Raw genomic sequence first — 12,767 nt, 5'->3', positions numbered from 1 at the left:
TTTCCTGCACACAGAGTGGGTGCATTTTGCCAGAGCACCTGATCAAGTGGCAGTGTTAACCCCCTGACAAAGTCCGCAAATCGGGATTATGTTTGCAGCCTTTGACACCCTAGATACCTCAGCTGTCCTGCAGTAACCCTAGGTGGTGGTGTTTAAAGGGACTCCTTTTACTGCTGCAGCTAAAAGGAGAGACAGTCAGCCCTGGTTGGGGATAGGGAGAAATTGACTTTGGTTCACAATTTAATACAAAGCTGCCTAGTTTGTACTTTCTGAAATAATATGTGAACTGGAACAGTTATCCTTCCAAATTCACATTTCTCCAAATTTTGCAATGAAGGTTTCAAACCATGTAATGGGGACAAAACATTAATGTGAGGAGAAAGTACGCATACATTTGTGGAAAAATAACAAAGGAGATGCATTATATTAGAGAAATTCGCTTTCAAAGGGGTACAAATTTTTTGGGGAGTGTATACATGTTGTCTTCCCTTGCTAATGGACTGGATGAGAGCCAAGAAATTGAAAGCTCATTCTAAATAAGACTGATGCCCTGTCAGTGGGTGGTTTAGTTACAGGCTAAATTACAGTGAGAGGCCAGAAACTACTCAGGGGCATGGTAGCGGGGAGCAGAGAGATGAACTGGTGAGTGTGGCTGGCCTTCAGACAGAATTGTGGGTATCCTTTCCTCTCCCATTCCAGGTCTCTCTCTCTCTCTCTCCACCCCTGAGCTCACCCAAATGACCAGTTAGCCATTTAGTCAGTTATTTTTGGACAGCGGAGAATGTGATTGTTCTGTTGTCTTTTAATCCTATGAAAACTGCTCTTGAGAATAAATACTCTGCCCGAGACAGTTCAAAGTCTTAATCTGATCGCAGCAAGGACTATTTTTAACAGCTGTCTTCAGTTTCTGGTACTGATAACTGAGACTAAAGATGACTTTAAGTAAATACTTCTAAACAATTTCTGTCTGCAACAAATGCAAGACTTGAAAAAAATTTTGTTGAGACTAGGGACATATCTGGGCATAGCATTCTTTGCAAAAAAAGGGGGGGAGCAAGCAAAACAATCAAGGAAGTCCCTTGATTGTTCTTAAATCTTAAATACCTTAAAATCTTAAAATTTCATGTGATTATATTTTTGTAAGAAAGTGAAAGTATCCAGATATGGCCTTCCCTAGAGCATACCACAGACAGGAGTGGTTCACAGGTTGGACTGAGCAGGTCATGTGTCATATCTAACAGAGAGAAAGGTCATGGGGCAATTTCTCTAGCCTCTTCTAACCAAACAGTGAATGGTGGTTGGAACACAAATTGAAATGGCTGGGAGCTAGATGTTTTGATCTTTGTGAATTCCTATAGGAACTAACCTGATCCACACCTCCTGGGATAATGTGCAATCCTAACCATGTTTATGGGACGCGGGTGGCGCTGTGGGTTAAACCACTGAGCCTAGGACTTGCCGATCAGAAGGTTGGCGGTTCGAATCCCCGCGATGGGGTGAGCTCCCGTTGCTCGGTCCCTGCTCCTGCCAACCTAGCAGTTCAAAAGCACGTCAAAGTGCAAGTAGATAAATAGGTACCGCTCCGGCGGGAAGGTAAACAGTGTTTCTGTGTGCTGCTCTGGTTTGCCAGAAGCGGCTTAGTCAGGCTGGCCACATGACCAGTACAGGGAACTGTACGCCGGCTCCCTCGGCCAATAAAGCGAGATGATCACCGCAACCCCAGAGTCAGCCACGACTGGACCTAATGGTCAGGGGTCCCTTTCCCTTTAACCATGTTTACTCAGAAGCAAGTGCTCCTGAATTCAATTCAATGAAACTGACTGCCAGTAAGTAGGGAGCAGTACTGCGGTCTTAATTATAAAGTGGCTTATACCCTTTCTGAACAGTCTGAAATAGATATTGGTTCAAAAAAAATGCATCTAGAAATGCCAGTTTCAATAAAAAAGAGATTTATAAATATATATTTTGAGAGAAAATACATGTAGAAATATGGATTTAAACGTGAAGTTTTGTGCATCTTAAAAGTCTGGAGAGTAGTGCAGAAGCAGGATGGAACAGGCAAACGCAGGAAAACAGCAGCAAACAGCAGCAAAAACGACATGGGCCAGAAATAGATTGATCTGCTCATCCAGTGCCAACCCAGAGCTCTTTCTCAAACTAAAATCTAGTTCCATTGCCTCCGAGGGAGATGGTGTTTACAAATGAGGAAGGAGTTTGTACTCACGGCAATAATATTAACAAAGTCATTCTCTCCCAGCGTGTCCAAAATTGTGACAATGGTGTGTTTGGCAATAGACAGGAGCAAACCCTTCATGCTCCCACTGATGTCCACCACAATGACAATATCTTTGGGTGATGTAGCAGCCTGGATGTACCTTGACAGGAACAAGAAAGGGAAGCAGTAAATATCATGTAAGTGTGCAAGAGTGGCACTAGTGGGAGGTTTCTGGAGCGTATCAGGGAACACATGATCCAAGCCGGAAGAAGTGATCTGAATGTATGGTAGAATCAGAAGAATGTATTGCTTCCTTTCCTATTATTATTATTATTAATAATAATTTATTATTTGTGCCCCGCCCATCTGGCTGGGTTTCCCCAGCAACTCTGGGTGGCTTCCAACAAAGATTAAAAATATATTAAAATGTCACACATTAAAAACTTCCCTGAGCAGCGCTGCCTTCAGATGTCTTCTAAATGTCAGGTAGTTGTTTATCTCTTTGACATCTGATGGGAGGGAGTTCCACAGGGCGGGCGCCACTACCAAGAAGGCCCTCTGCCTGGTTCCCTGTAGCTTCGCTTCTCATAGTGAGGGAACCACCAGAAAACCCTCAGCACTGGACCTCAGCGTCTGGGAAGAACGGTGGGGGTGGAGATACTCCTTTAGGTATACTGGGCCAAGGCCATTTAGGGCTTTAAAGGTCAACACCAACACTTTGAATTGTGCTTGGAAACGTACTGGGAGACAATGTAGGTCTTTCAAGACCGGTATTATGTGGTCTCGGTGGCTGCCCCTAGTCACCAGTCTAGCTGCCACATTCTGAATTAGTTGTAGTTTCCGGGTCACCTTCAAAGGTAGCCCCACGTAGAGCGCATTGCAGTAGTCCAAGTGGGAGATAACTAGAGCATTTAGCGTGGTGATCTAAGGATGCATCCTTCAAATACATGGCCATTTGACACCTGCAGCATGTGTCTTCAGGACCCATCATATTTCTGTCACTGTAATTTGTTTTAACTGTTTTTAATACAGAACTTTTCGATTGTTGTAGTCATCCTGGGAGCTGCTGAAGGGCAAGTAACAACAACCAAACAACAACAGTAATAACACCCTGCCTTAGGAAAGGTGGTGCATATATTCTAACAAACCCAGCAACAATTTTAAAAGAACAGATTAAAGCATTTGGGGCTTTTTAATTTAGAGAAATGGCCAAGAAGGATAGGATTATGCAAGGTGCAGAGGAAGTGACAGACATAACTTTTCCTCCCTCATAATATAAGAACTTGTGCTAAATTCAAAATAAATGAAAGAACATATTTCTTCACAACCCACATATTTAATTTATGGACATCGCTGAAACAAGAAGGGGTGACAGCCACCAGTTTAGCTGTTTTTAAAAGAGGATTAGGCAAATTTATGCAGGGTAGGTCTGTCAGCAGCCACTCATTACACAGACAGTATGCCAGTTACTAGGAAGCAACAGCTATTGCTCTCAAGCTCTGCTTGTGAGCTTTCCAGTAGCATCTGCTTAACCTCACATTCCCCAATCTGGCACTCTATGGATATTTTGGACTAACTTCCATCACCCTTCGTCAGCATGGCTGTGCTCGTTAGTGCTGATGACAATCACACTCCAACACATCTGTAAGACATGTGGTTGGGAAGGTTGTCTTTAACCATTGTGGAAAAGAGGATGCTAGACTGCTTGGGCTCTTGTTCTTTTGATCGATCATATTTTTAAAGTATTGGTTTTTTAAAAACATTTATAAACCACCCTTCACCTGTAATGATATCCGTGTGGAATACAACACATAAAATTACATAATGCACTATAATAAAACCATAAGATCCCTTCCAATAAAAAAGGAGCAGTGAAAAACCCAGGGCAGGATCAACTTCACACCTAAACCACAAAAATGCCTGAGCAAACAGGCAGATCTTAACTTGGTGCCAAAATGGTGAAAGTGACGATGCAACCCAGTGTTCAAAACTCCCATTGTTCTAGGTGCATTTTGTGACAGGGAATTTTGTTAGTGCAAGCAGTTTCTAAACTCTGGGCGCAGTACTGCATCTAAGATTTCAGAATAAAACTGCAAAGTGGAAGGAAAGGAGGACCTTTTTCTGCCTCCTCATTTCCAGCCACTCTCTGAAGACTGGAGAAGAGACCTAATAATAATAATAATAATAATAATAATAATAATAATAATAATAGTAATAATTTATTTCTACCCCACCCATCTGGCTGGGTTTCCCCAGCCACTCTGGGTGGCTTCCAACAGAAGGTTAAAAATGCATTAAAACATCAGTCATCAAAAACTTCCCTAAAAAGGGAAGAATATTAAGAATATTAGGGGGTGGGCAGGGGAAGGACGAGACCATGTGAAAAATGAACATACTATTTTAGCTGCAGTTCATTCATTCAGCTTTGTATTCTTGTTATAAAAAAGCATGCCTAGACATTCCATTGTTGCACCCATAACCTAGGTTTAAGGTGCCATTTAGCTCCTAGCTTTCGTATCTCAGTTTCTTTCACCGTGCCAACCACACTTCTAAAGAGAGGGTGTTCCACAGGGAGGGTGCCACTGCTAAAAAGCCTTGCTCTATGTAATCACCACATAATGTACCCCACTCAATGGCGTAATAGAGGGAATAGTCACAGGTAGATGATATAGGGAGAGGCAAATCTTCATATGTGTACACGTAAACAGTTGCCTTGACTGTTAGGGAGCAATTTTAGCATTCCCTTTGGAGACAGTGACATGAAGGAGAAGCTAAAACTGAATAGAAGAAGTGCCACTGATAGTATCTAGAACAAATCTCAGAGGGAAGCAAAAGTTGGAAGGAAGAATAAACTCTGGGTCCCTCCAAATCAAACACAGGAGTATGAAATCTTTTCAAAATCTCTCACCAGCCTCGATTTCGGCAGTCAAAGGAGAGGACCCCATTTTCATCTGGTGTCCATTTTATTCCTGTAGAGACATCAAAACAATTTTGCTGTGGATCTGGCACACACAGGAATACAAGCAGCCCTATTACGTAAGCATCAGAACCTTAACTAGGCCCTTTCCCAGTATTACAATATTATAACAGTTGCTTATTCTGGGATTTCTCTACACAGTGAAGCAAAACACAATCCAAAAACCTTGAACTCTCTATCAGTTGTGCAGAGATCATAACTGCAAAGCAAACCAATACTGTACTCTGAGGCTGCAATCCTGTGCATATTTACTTTGGAATAAGCCTCATTGACACAAATGTATGAGACAGAGGTTCATCAGTCATGGGCAGGCTCCTAATTTAATTAAATTCATCATTATTACTGTGTACTCACCCTGCCTGAACTGCAGGGAATGGGCACAAACAAGACAATTTATTTTGTCCCATTTATTTTGACTAGTTTATAGTTTTCTCCCATGGACAACATGAATATTGTGGGTGGTGTTGGTAGACCAGTTGATGACTTTTGTGCCTGTTGTAGCAGTTGTAATAGGCTGTGCTAAATGCTGTAATTGAATTTTTCAGACCACCTAAACAAAACTTGCACATCACCAGTGGTCCAAAGAACAAAGTTCGGGAACCCCTGATTTAGATGTAATATCTACATTTTATGAGTGTTTCCCAAGTTTGGTGGGACCAACTTCCAAGTCAATATGCATAGGGGATCACACCCTAAGGAAGCTTAACATTGGCTATGTGGGATTTCAGACACATAGCACTCAAGGACAACATTGTACCAGCCAGGAGTCTAACTTGCTCTCCTGAGCTGTGACAAATTTCCTCTGCATGTGACTTGAGGCCATGTGAGTGTGTGAGGCCTAATCTGGGCAAGGGAGCACAGCTCCTTCCTTTTGCTCTTCTCCATTTTTGCTTTTCCATGTAACAGCCTGTCTGCAGTCACTTAGGAACTAACTCCCTTATGGGATAGTTCCACATGTGTACAGTGGAACCTTGGTTTGCATACATCTTAGTTTGCATACGTTCTGGATTACAAACACGTCAAACCCAGAAGTGTATGTCCTGGTTTGCAACCTTTTTTTGGATTACAACCCTTCTCCTCCTTCCCCCCCAATTATGAACAATATTTTTTTTTGGAAGCCCCATTGGCGAAAGCGCGCCTTGGGTTACAACCTGTTTTGGTTTACAAATGGATGCCCAGAATGGATTATGGTTGTAAACCAAGGTACCACTGTATATAGTTTTGTAACCTAAGTCTGCCTTCAGGGATCCAACTATGAACTGAATGATTGTGAGTAAACTACTTTTATATTGACTTTAATAAGACCTGTCGTGTCTATTCTTTTTAAGAGGGACTCAAACGAGCTTGCAACAAGCAAACCGCAATTTTGCCTAATACACACAATTTTACAGAGTGATTTCCCAAAATATAACATTTTAAAATGTTATTTTCCCTAATACATGCATTTTAATGCATACTTTCCCCTAATGCATACATTTTTGTACATATTACTTGGCTGTAATGGAAGGGTTCATGTATTGTTTCGGAAAATGTGAACTAGGTAGGTTCACCTTTAAATGCAAACTGAATTGAACACCCTCCAAATCCCTATTGCAAGTACACAGCCTTTCAGCAAGATCAGAACCTGGTGTGGAGGGTAGGAAGGCTTTAGCCCTTGCTCCTTATTGTGGTTGCAATCCAAATCTGGGGCTGTGAGCTCACATCTTCATGGGGGTAAAGCTTCATTCAATCCATGTGCAGTTAAGCCTGAAACCTTTCTAAGAAAAGGCCAGATAGGCATGAAGACCTTTACCTGGATAGAGTCTGAAGAATCCTGTAGAGCTGCCAAAATATTGCCAAGTGAGAGTTGGATCTCTTTCAAAATTGTCCACAAAAACAGCATTCAATGCTTCAGACATATAAACCCCATTCAAAATATCAGGGTCTGTGACAAAGAGGCAATAAGGGAACAATAGTAAGAAAGAGAAAGAAAGAATGAGAAGGAATAATAAAAAAAAACCTATAGAGGATACAGATGCACCAGCGTCCTCCAACAACAATATCTGGCCAAACTCCCCTCTTCTTTCATGAGGACTAGAAGCCTAACAAATATCAATGTATCAAGATGCCTTATTCTAAGTACATCTAACATTAAACTAACTGCTCCAATATTTTCAATGAGTGGCACCTGTTTTCCTCGGGCTTAGCTGTAGGTCTTTCCTTGCCCAGCTTTCGGACAAAATCTAACCAAAGAGATGGTACTGATGAAACCCAGCTAACTAGGGACAAATTGCAGGTTACTCTGAGAGAACTATAATTGATCTCCCCATTCTTACTCAATTTTATTTTTGTTTTTTTGCCAAGTTCAGGCGTATGTGTGTTCAACACATTGATTGGGGATGCTTAACGATTCCCTTCCTATATTATGTATTAACGGCTAAGGGAGCTGGGCATGTTTAGCCTGGAGAAGAGGAGGTTAAGGGGTGATATGATAGCCATGTTCAAATATATCAAAGGATGTCATATAGAGGAGGGAGAAAGGTTGTTTTCTGCTGCTCCAGAGAAGCGGACACGGAGCAATGGATCCAAACTACAAGAAAAAAGATTCCACCTAAACATAGGAAGAACTTCCTGTCAGTAAGAGCTGTTCAACAGTGGAATTTGCTGCCAAGGAGTGTGGTGGAGTCTCCTTCTTTGGAGGTCTTTAAGCAGAGGCTTGACAACCATATGTCAGGAGTGCTCTGATGGTGTTTCCTGCTTGGCAGGGGGTTGGACTCGATGGCCCTTGTGGTCTCTTCCAACTCTATGATTCTATTCTATGATTCTATTTACATAATCCAAATCACCCCTTCAAGCAGTTTTTGCTCAGGGAAGGGGAAGAGCCTGTTAAAGGTCTGCCCTCCTGCCCACCTTCCTTCCTTCTGTTTTTGAATCCAGGCACCCAGTTGGTTATTTTATTACTCACCCACATACATGGGTCACAAGGATTCATATTTTCCTTCCATAAAACATACATAACACGCAAGTCTATGGTCAATCTTTTCCTCTCTTCCTAGAGTTGCCAGCTAAATTTTGATACTTCATCTCTGGCTCTATTGCTGCCTTACCAGTAGAATTAACACAGAAATTCTCTACCTTTGTTGTAAACATTAGTTGGAAGCTGTATGTCACTTAATGTTGTGTTCACCAGCAGGTTATTGAAGTGCTCATTTGGTTCCAGAATGAATTCATCACCAAGCTCCACATAATTATCTTTATCATCCTTTTCGTTAATGAGAACGGCATTGTAATAATTAATCTGGGGGTGAAGAAAAAATCGAGAGACAGTGTATTAGATTTCAGCACCTAAATTTCACATTGGCATGACCTCAGTCACCCCAGACACACATTCATTTATACCTTAATAAACCCCCACACAAGGCTTTACATCACAAAATCACACATCCACAATCTTCTGGTGCAAAACCAAAAAATAAAAATGTGCAAAACACCAGTGCACCTGAGGCAAACTTGCAACAGTCCCGAGCCAATCCAAGGATTCCAACCGAACCAAATTCTAAGATTCTAGATTCCTAATTCCAATTAAGCTTCTGGATTTTACTTCTGGTTATGTCAGTGTGCATGTCGTATTCAGTATGCTGTATGTATGTATACGTAGAATGTGAGTGCACTGTATGCTGTATATGCATATGTGTCATTTACCTAGATTGGCCACACCCAATATTGGCATTTGGCCTCCAGAGACTAGGCCAGAGAGGGAATGTGGCCCTCGGGCTGACAAAAAGCCCTCCCCCCCCAGCCTAAGGCCATATGAGCAACTTTCTATGGTTAAAAAATGAATGTTTCACTGATATTAAACAAAGACCCATATACAACATTCATCGGTCTTTCCCCAGAAGTGACTGGATATTGCATATGGATTCAAAAGTACGCTTCTGGGATTTTTTGGCTGTTATGCTTTGTTGTCATTCAATGATGAGATAAGCTAGACTGCCGAATATAAACCCCTTCTATATAAACCATTAAAGGTACAGAAACCCTACCCCTTCTTTGAACTTATGATAAAGGAATAAGCTGCACATCTCTTGCCTGTGCTGCACATTCCATGCAGGCAGTGGATTTTCCACTGACCTACATTCTCAGGCTCACTTTATATTCTGCTGGGTTTAACACTGATGAATTTGTCAAACATACAGCTGAATTTCAATCCTCTAGACTGCCTCAGCAACAGAAAATGTCTAAGTAATTGGCAGTTTTGCTAACTGACTGACTGCAGATGCAAGGTGGCATACTGGGAGATCATTAGATGCCAAAGTTTGAGTAGCAAGGATATTGATAATTGGGATGAATGATGAACTGTATACATTTGTATGCCCTCTTAAAAGTGACCTCTGCTCTGGCTTCCTGCCTAGACTCTCCATATAGTCCACATACACCTTGATAGTCTTTGATAGCTAACTGAATCCTCTATTTGTATTGCATTGACTTAAATGCTGAATTAGGGAGTGAGGTCTGCATCAAGGCAACTAAACTCAAAGGCCTGCTTAATGCCCCTCTTTTTTAAAAAAAATAAACAAACATAAATCTGCTGTCTTGACAACTGAGCACAGAGAGACCTTGGGTTGATATCGTATAAATCTGTTTAATACAGGAAAAATATGAATAATGATAAATGCCAGAAATGTTCACAAGCAAGTCTGGCCTATGCGATTTGAAAATGCTCTGTTACTTAAGCTCCTGTGGAAAAGATTTGCGGAATTAATTAAGCTACATCGCTGATTTAATCACCTTATTTTGAGATGCATCCCTGTGAGGTAGTAGGTTTCTGCTGAACTCTGGATTGTTTACAGCATTGCTTGTGGCAAAGCACATTATTTTACAGTTCTGGAAATCATATTTGTCAGGGAACTGCCATCGGAGCCAAGAGTGGAGGTAAGGCTCTCCGACGATGCGGGAGAAGGGACCAGCAGAGGGAGAGAAAACACTTCCCTTGGGGAAGGAAATCACCCTGACACCTGGGAGGAAAGGGAGCAGGGAAGGATTTCGGAGAGAGGGCTCCAGGACTCTTCCACAGAGACCAGCGGGGAGAGTCCAGGACCTCCGCTGGCCACGCCCACTCTGCGCAGAAGACTTCCGCGCAGGGAGTCTAGGCGGAGACTTGGTGTCAAGGAGTTTTTATGTTGGAAGAAGTTCAGGAAACGCCCACTGATGGATTCTGCCAGTGACTGACACAGCCACGGAGTAAAGGCTGTCCAGCCAGGGAAAGGTTTAGCCAGGGAACGTTGCCTAGAGCATCCGCACCCTCTGCGCACAAGCAACCCCCAATTCCCTTTACAATATTCTATGCCTATAATTGGAAGACTGGGTTGAATATCTTTTAGATCTGCCCATTAAACAATGAATCATGTTCTACAGGAGAGATAAATCAGGAGAAACTTAATGCAATTTGGCAATCATTATGAGAATTATTCTCTAATTGATTATTATTTGGCTGGAGGAAAAGGTTCCCCTTCCCTTTAATGTTTCCTCATCACTTCCTCATCAAAAATCTGTCCATTAGCCAACTAACATATTCTACTGGGAAATGCTGACTGGGTGAAGGAATGAGGATGTGGAGTCTTGCTAAACTGGGAGATATCAAACTGTTTTCTCTCTGTACTACTGAAAGTTGGGCTAATCTCCTGTCAATTTTCATTAAAGTATTAATACCAAAGCAGTGCCTTGTATACATCTGGTGCAGGAGCTTAGGGCAAAAATATTTCAGGACCCAATACTAGCTGCATGTTACAGGTGAAAGTTGTATGCAGGCAAAAAAAAAAAAGGTAAATAAGGGAGCAGGAGGCACTGAATGTTATATAGTATGCATATGGATGTTTACAAGTCACCCTTGCCCAGCCCAGCAAAGTAAGACCTACCAAAGTAAATGGGACCTATGACAAGTAGATTTGCACAGTATTGCATCTTTATGTAGAAGGACCATCAAATTCATGGCTTCCACATGACAATTTAAGACCAATCCACACTGTGTGGCAATGGCATTCACTTTTGTGTGCCTTTGCAGAAAAGGCTAGCTAGTGATTTCCGGAAAATGTGGCAAGGCATCCAGTGGCACCCAAGCTATGCTTGCTTGGGGCTCTGAAGAAATGCTACAAATGCCTCACTCAGTGCCTTCTCCCACAAGGGGCAATACTAGAAAACCACCAATATATGGCTGGTTGGTAACGCCTTTTTCACCTGCACTATAATTAAGACCTCATTTTGAATGCCATAACACTTTCACCAGTGATTTCCACAAATTAATAGGATGTTTAGAATTTCAGTCCAGAGAGTTTTAGCAGGCTCACAACAAGTGGAGCAGGCATCCAGTGGAGAAAACTGCACTCCTAGGGATAGCCAACGTGGTGCCCTCCAGATGTTGAGGCAAGGCAAATCTCAGCATGTCTAGGAATGTGATAGGTCCAGCTCCCCGTCTGAGGCGCTCATGTGAATGAATGTTTCTCCATACGAAGAAATTTTCTCTGCATACAGAAGTAAATGTCAGGGACAGTTCAAGGCCTAGCCTTCTTCCGAGATCTATGTTTTTGTGTGTGGAGGAATTTGGAACAAACACTTGCAATAAATGCATGACTTACATCCAATGAGGAATTGAACTCGTGGTACAGATCTGCATCTTCTGCTGCCTCAACCAAACGCTGTAAAATAAATAATAAAATGTGAAGTGGAGCTCAAGACTTTTCCAAAGTATTACTCAAACGGAGGAAAACAAATCTAAAATAATGAAGTTTAGGAGAACCGCATTTTCCCCCAAGGGAGGTTTCTATGTCTGTCACAGTTGGATGTCACATTCAGCTTTATCCAAAGTGGAGATGTGGTAGTGAGAAAATTATCACCTGTTGAATTTCTGCCTGTCATAAGGTGTCTAAAAACATAGCGCGCCTGTCAGATGGAGAGGGAGTGGGAGAAACCATAGTAACCCTACTCTTGGTCTCCATTTCTTGCCTAACCCAAAAGAAAGTGCTGAAGGAGTGTGTGTTTTTTAAATGTATTTTTATTAAAGATTTTCTTGATTTACAAAGGTATGTGCAATGTCTCCCTCTCGTATTTCCCCCCCCCCCATGTAACTTTTTTTTTTTTTGCAGGAGTGTTTTAAAGATCAATGGACATCTTTCCTGCTACAAGGTTAAATTTAGCTGGTTATATTCACAGTCTTTCCTAGCCAGCTCCAACAGTTCCCCGGACAGCCTTTCAAGCTATTAAGCACAATCTTTATGGGGGGGGGGGGAATGTAGCAGAGAAGCAAGGGGGGGATGTGCATTTCTTTTTGGAACAGAACCCAGAGGAAAAACAACCATGCAGTCCTTCATCTACTAAGTCTACAAAGATGAAGACAAGAGGGCTGTTACCACGGTCACAAAACCAATGAACCAAGCACAGTCTGCCTGGGTTTATTAAAGCAGGATCAAATAGCCATTTATAAACCTTGCCAACAGCACCAACTAAGCCAGCACAGTATTTTTTTTTTTATTTTGTAACTGCATAGGCAATCCACATATTTCAGTTGAAAAGAAATTATACACACGGATAGACACACAAAAA

At 41.9% G+C, this 12,767-nt stretch overlaps 1 protein-coding gene across 1 annotated transcript in view; it reads right to left on the bottom strand.

Annotated features, from left to right (window-relative positions):
- The window catches only part of CACNA2D4 (calcium voltage-gated channel auxiliary subunit alpha2delta 4), a 165,971-nt gene that overhangs the window by 137,576 nt on the left and 15,628 nt on the right, over positions 1-12,767 (bottom strand). The window contains 5 exon segments of the mRNA XM_083461820.1: positions 2,225-2,375; positions 5,124-5,184; positions 6,985-7,116; positions 8,307-8,469; positions 11,804-11,863. Of these exon segments, the coding sequence (XP_083317946.1) occupies positions 2,225-2,375; positions 5,124-5,184; positions 6,985-7,116; positions 8,307-8,469; positions 11,804-11,863 (567 nt within the window).

This window comes from Podarcis liolepis (genome assembly GCF_965112155.1).
Source record: "Podarcis liolepis genome assembly, chromosome: 10".
NCBI classification, from domain to species: Eukaryota; Metazoa; Chordata; class Lepidosauria; order Squamata; family Lacertidae; genus Podarcis; species Podarcis liolepis.
The sequence above is the reverse complement of the archived record's forward strand: the minus strand, read 5'-3'. Positions and strand labels throughout refer to the sequence as shown.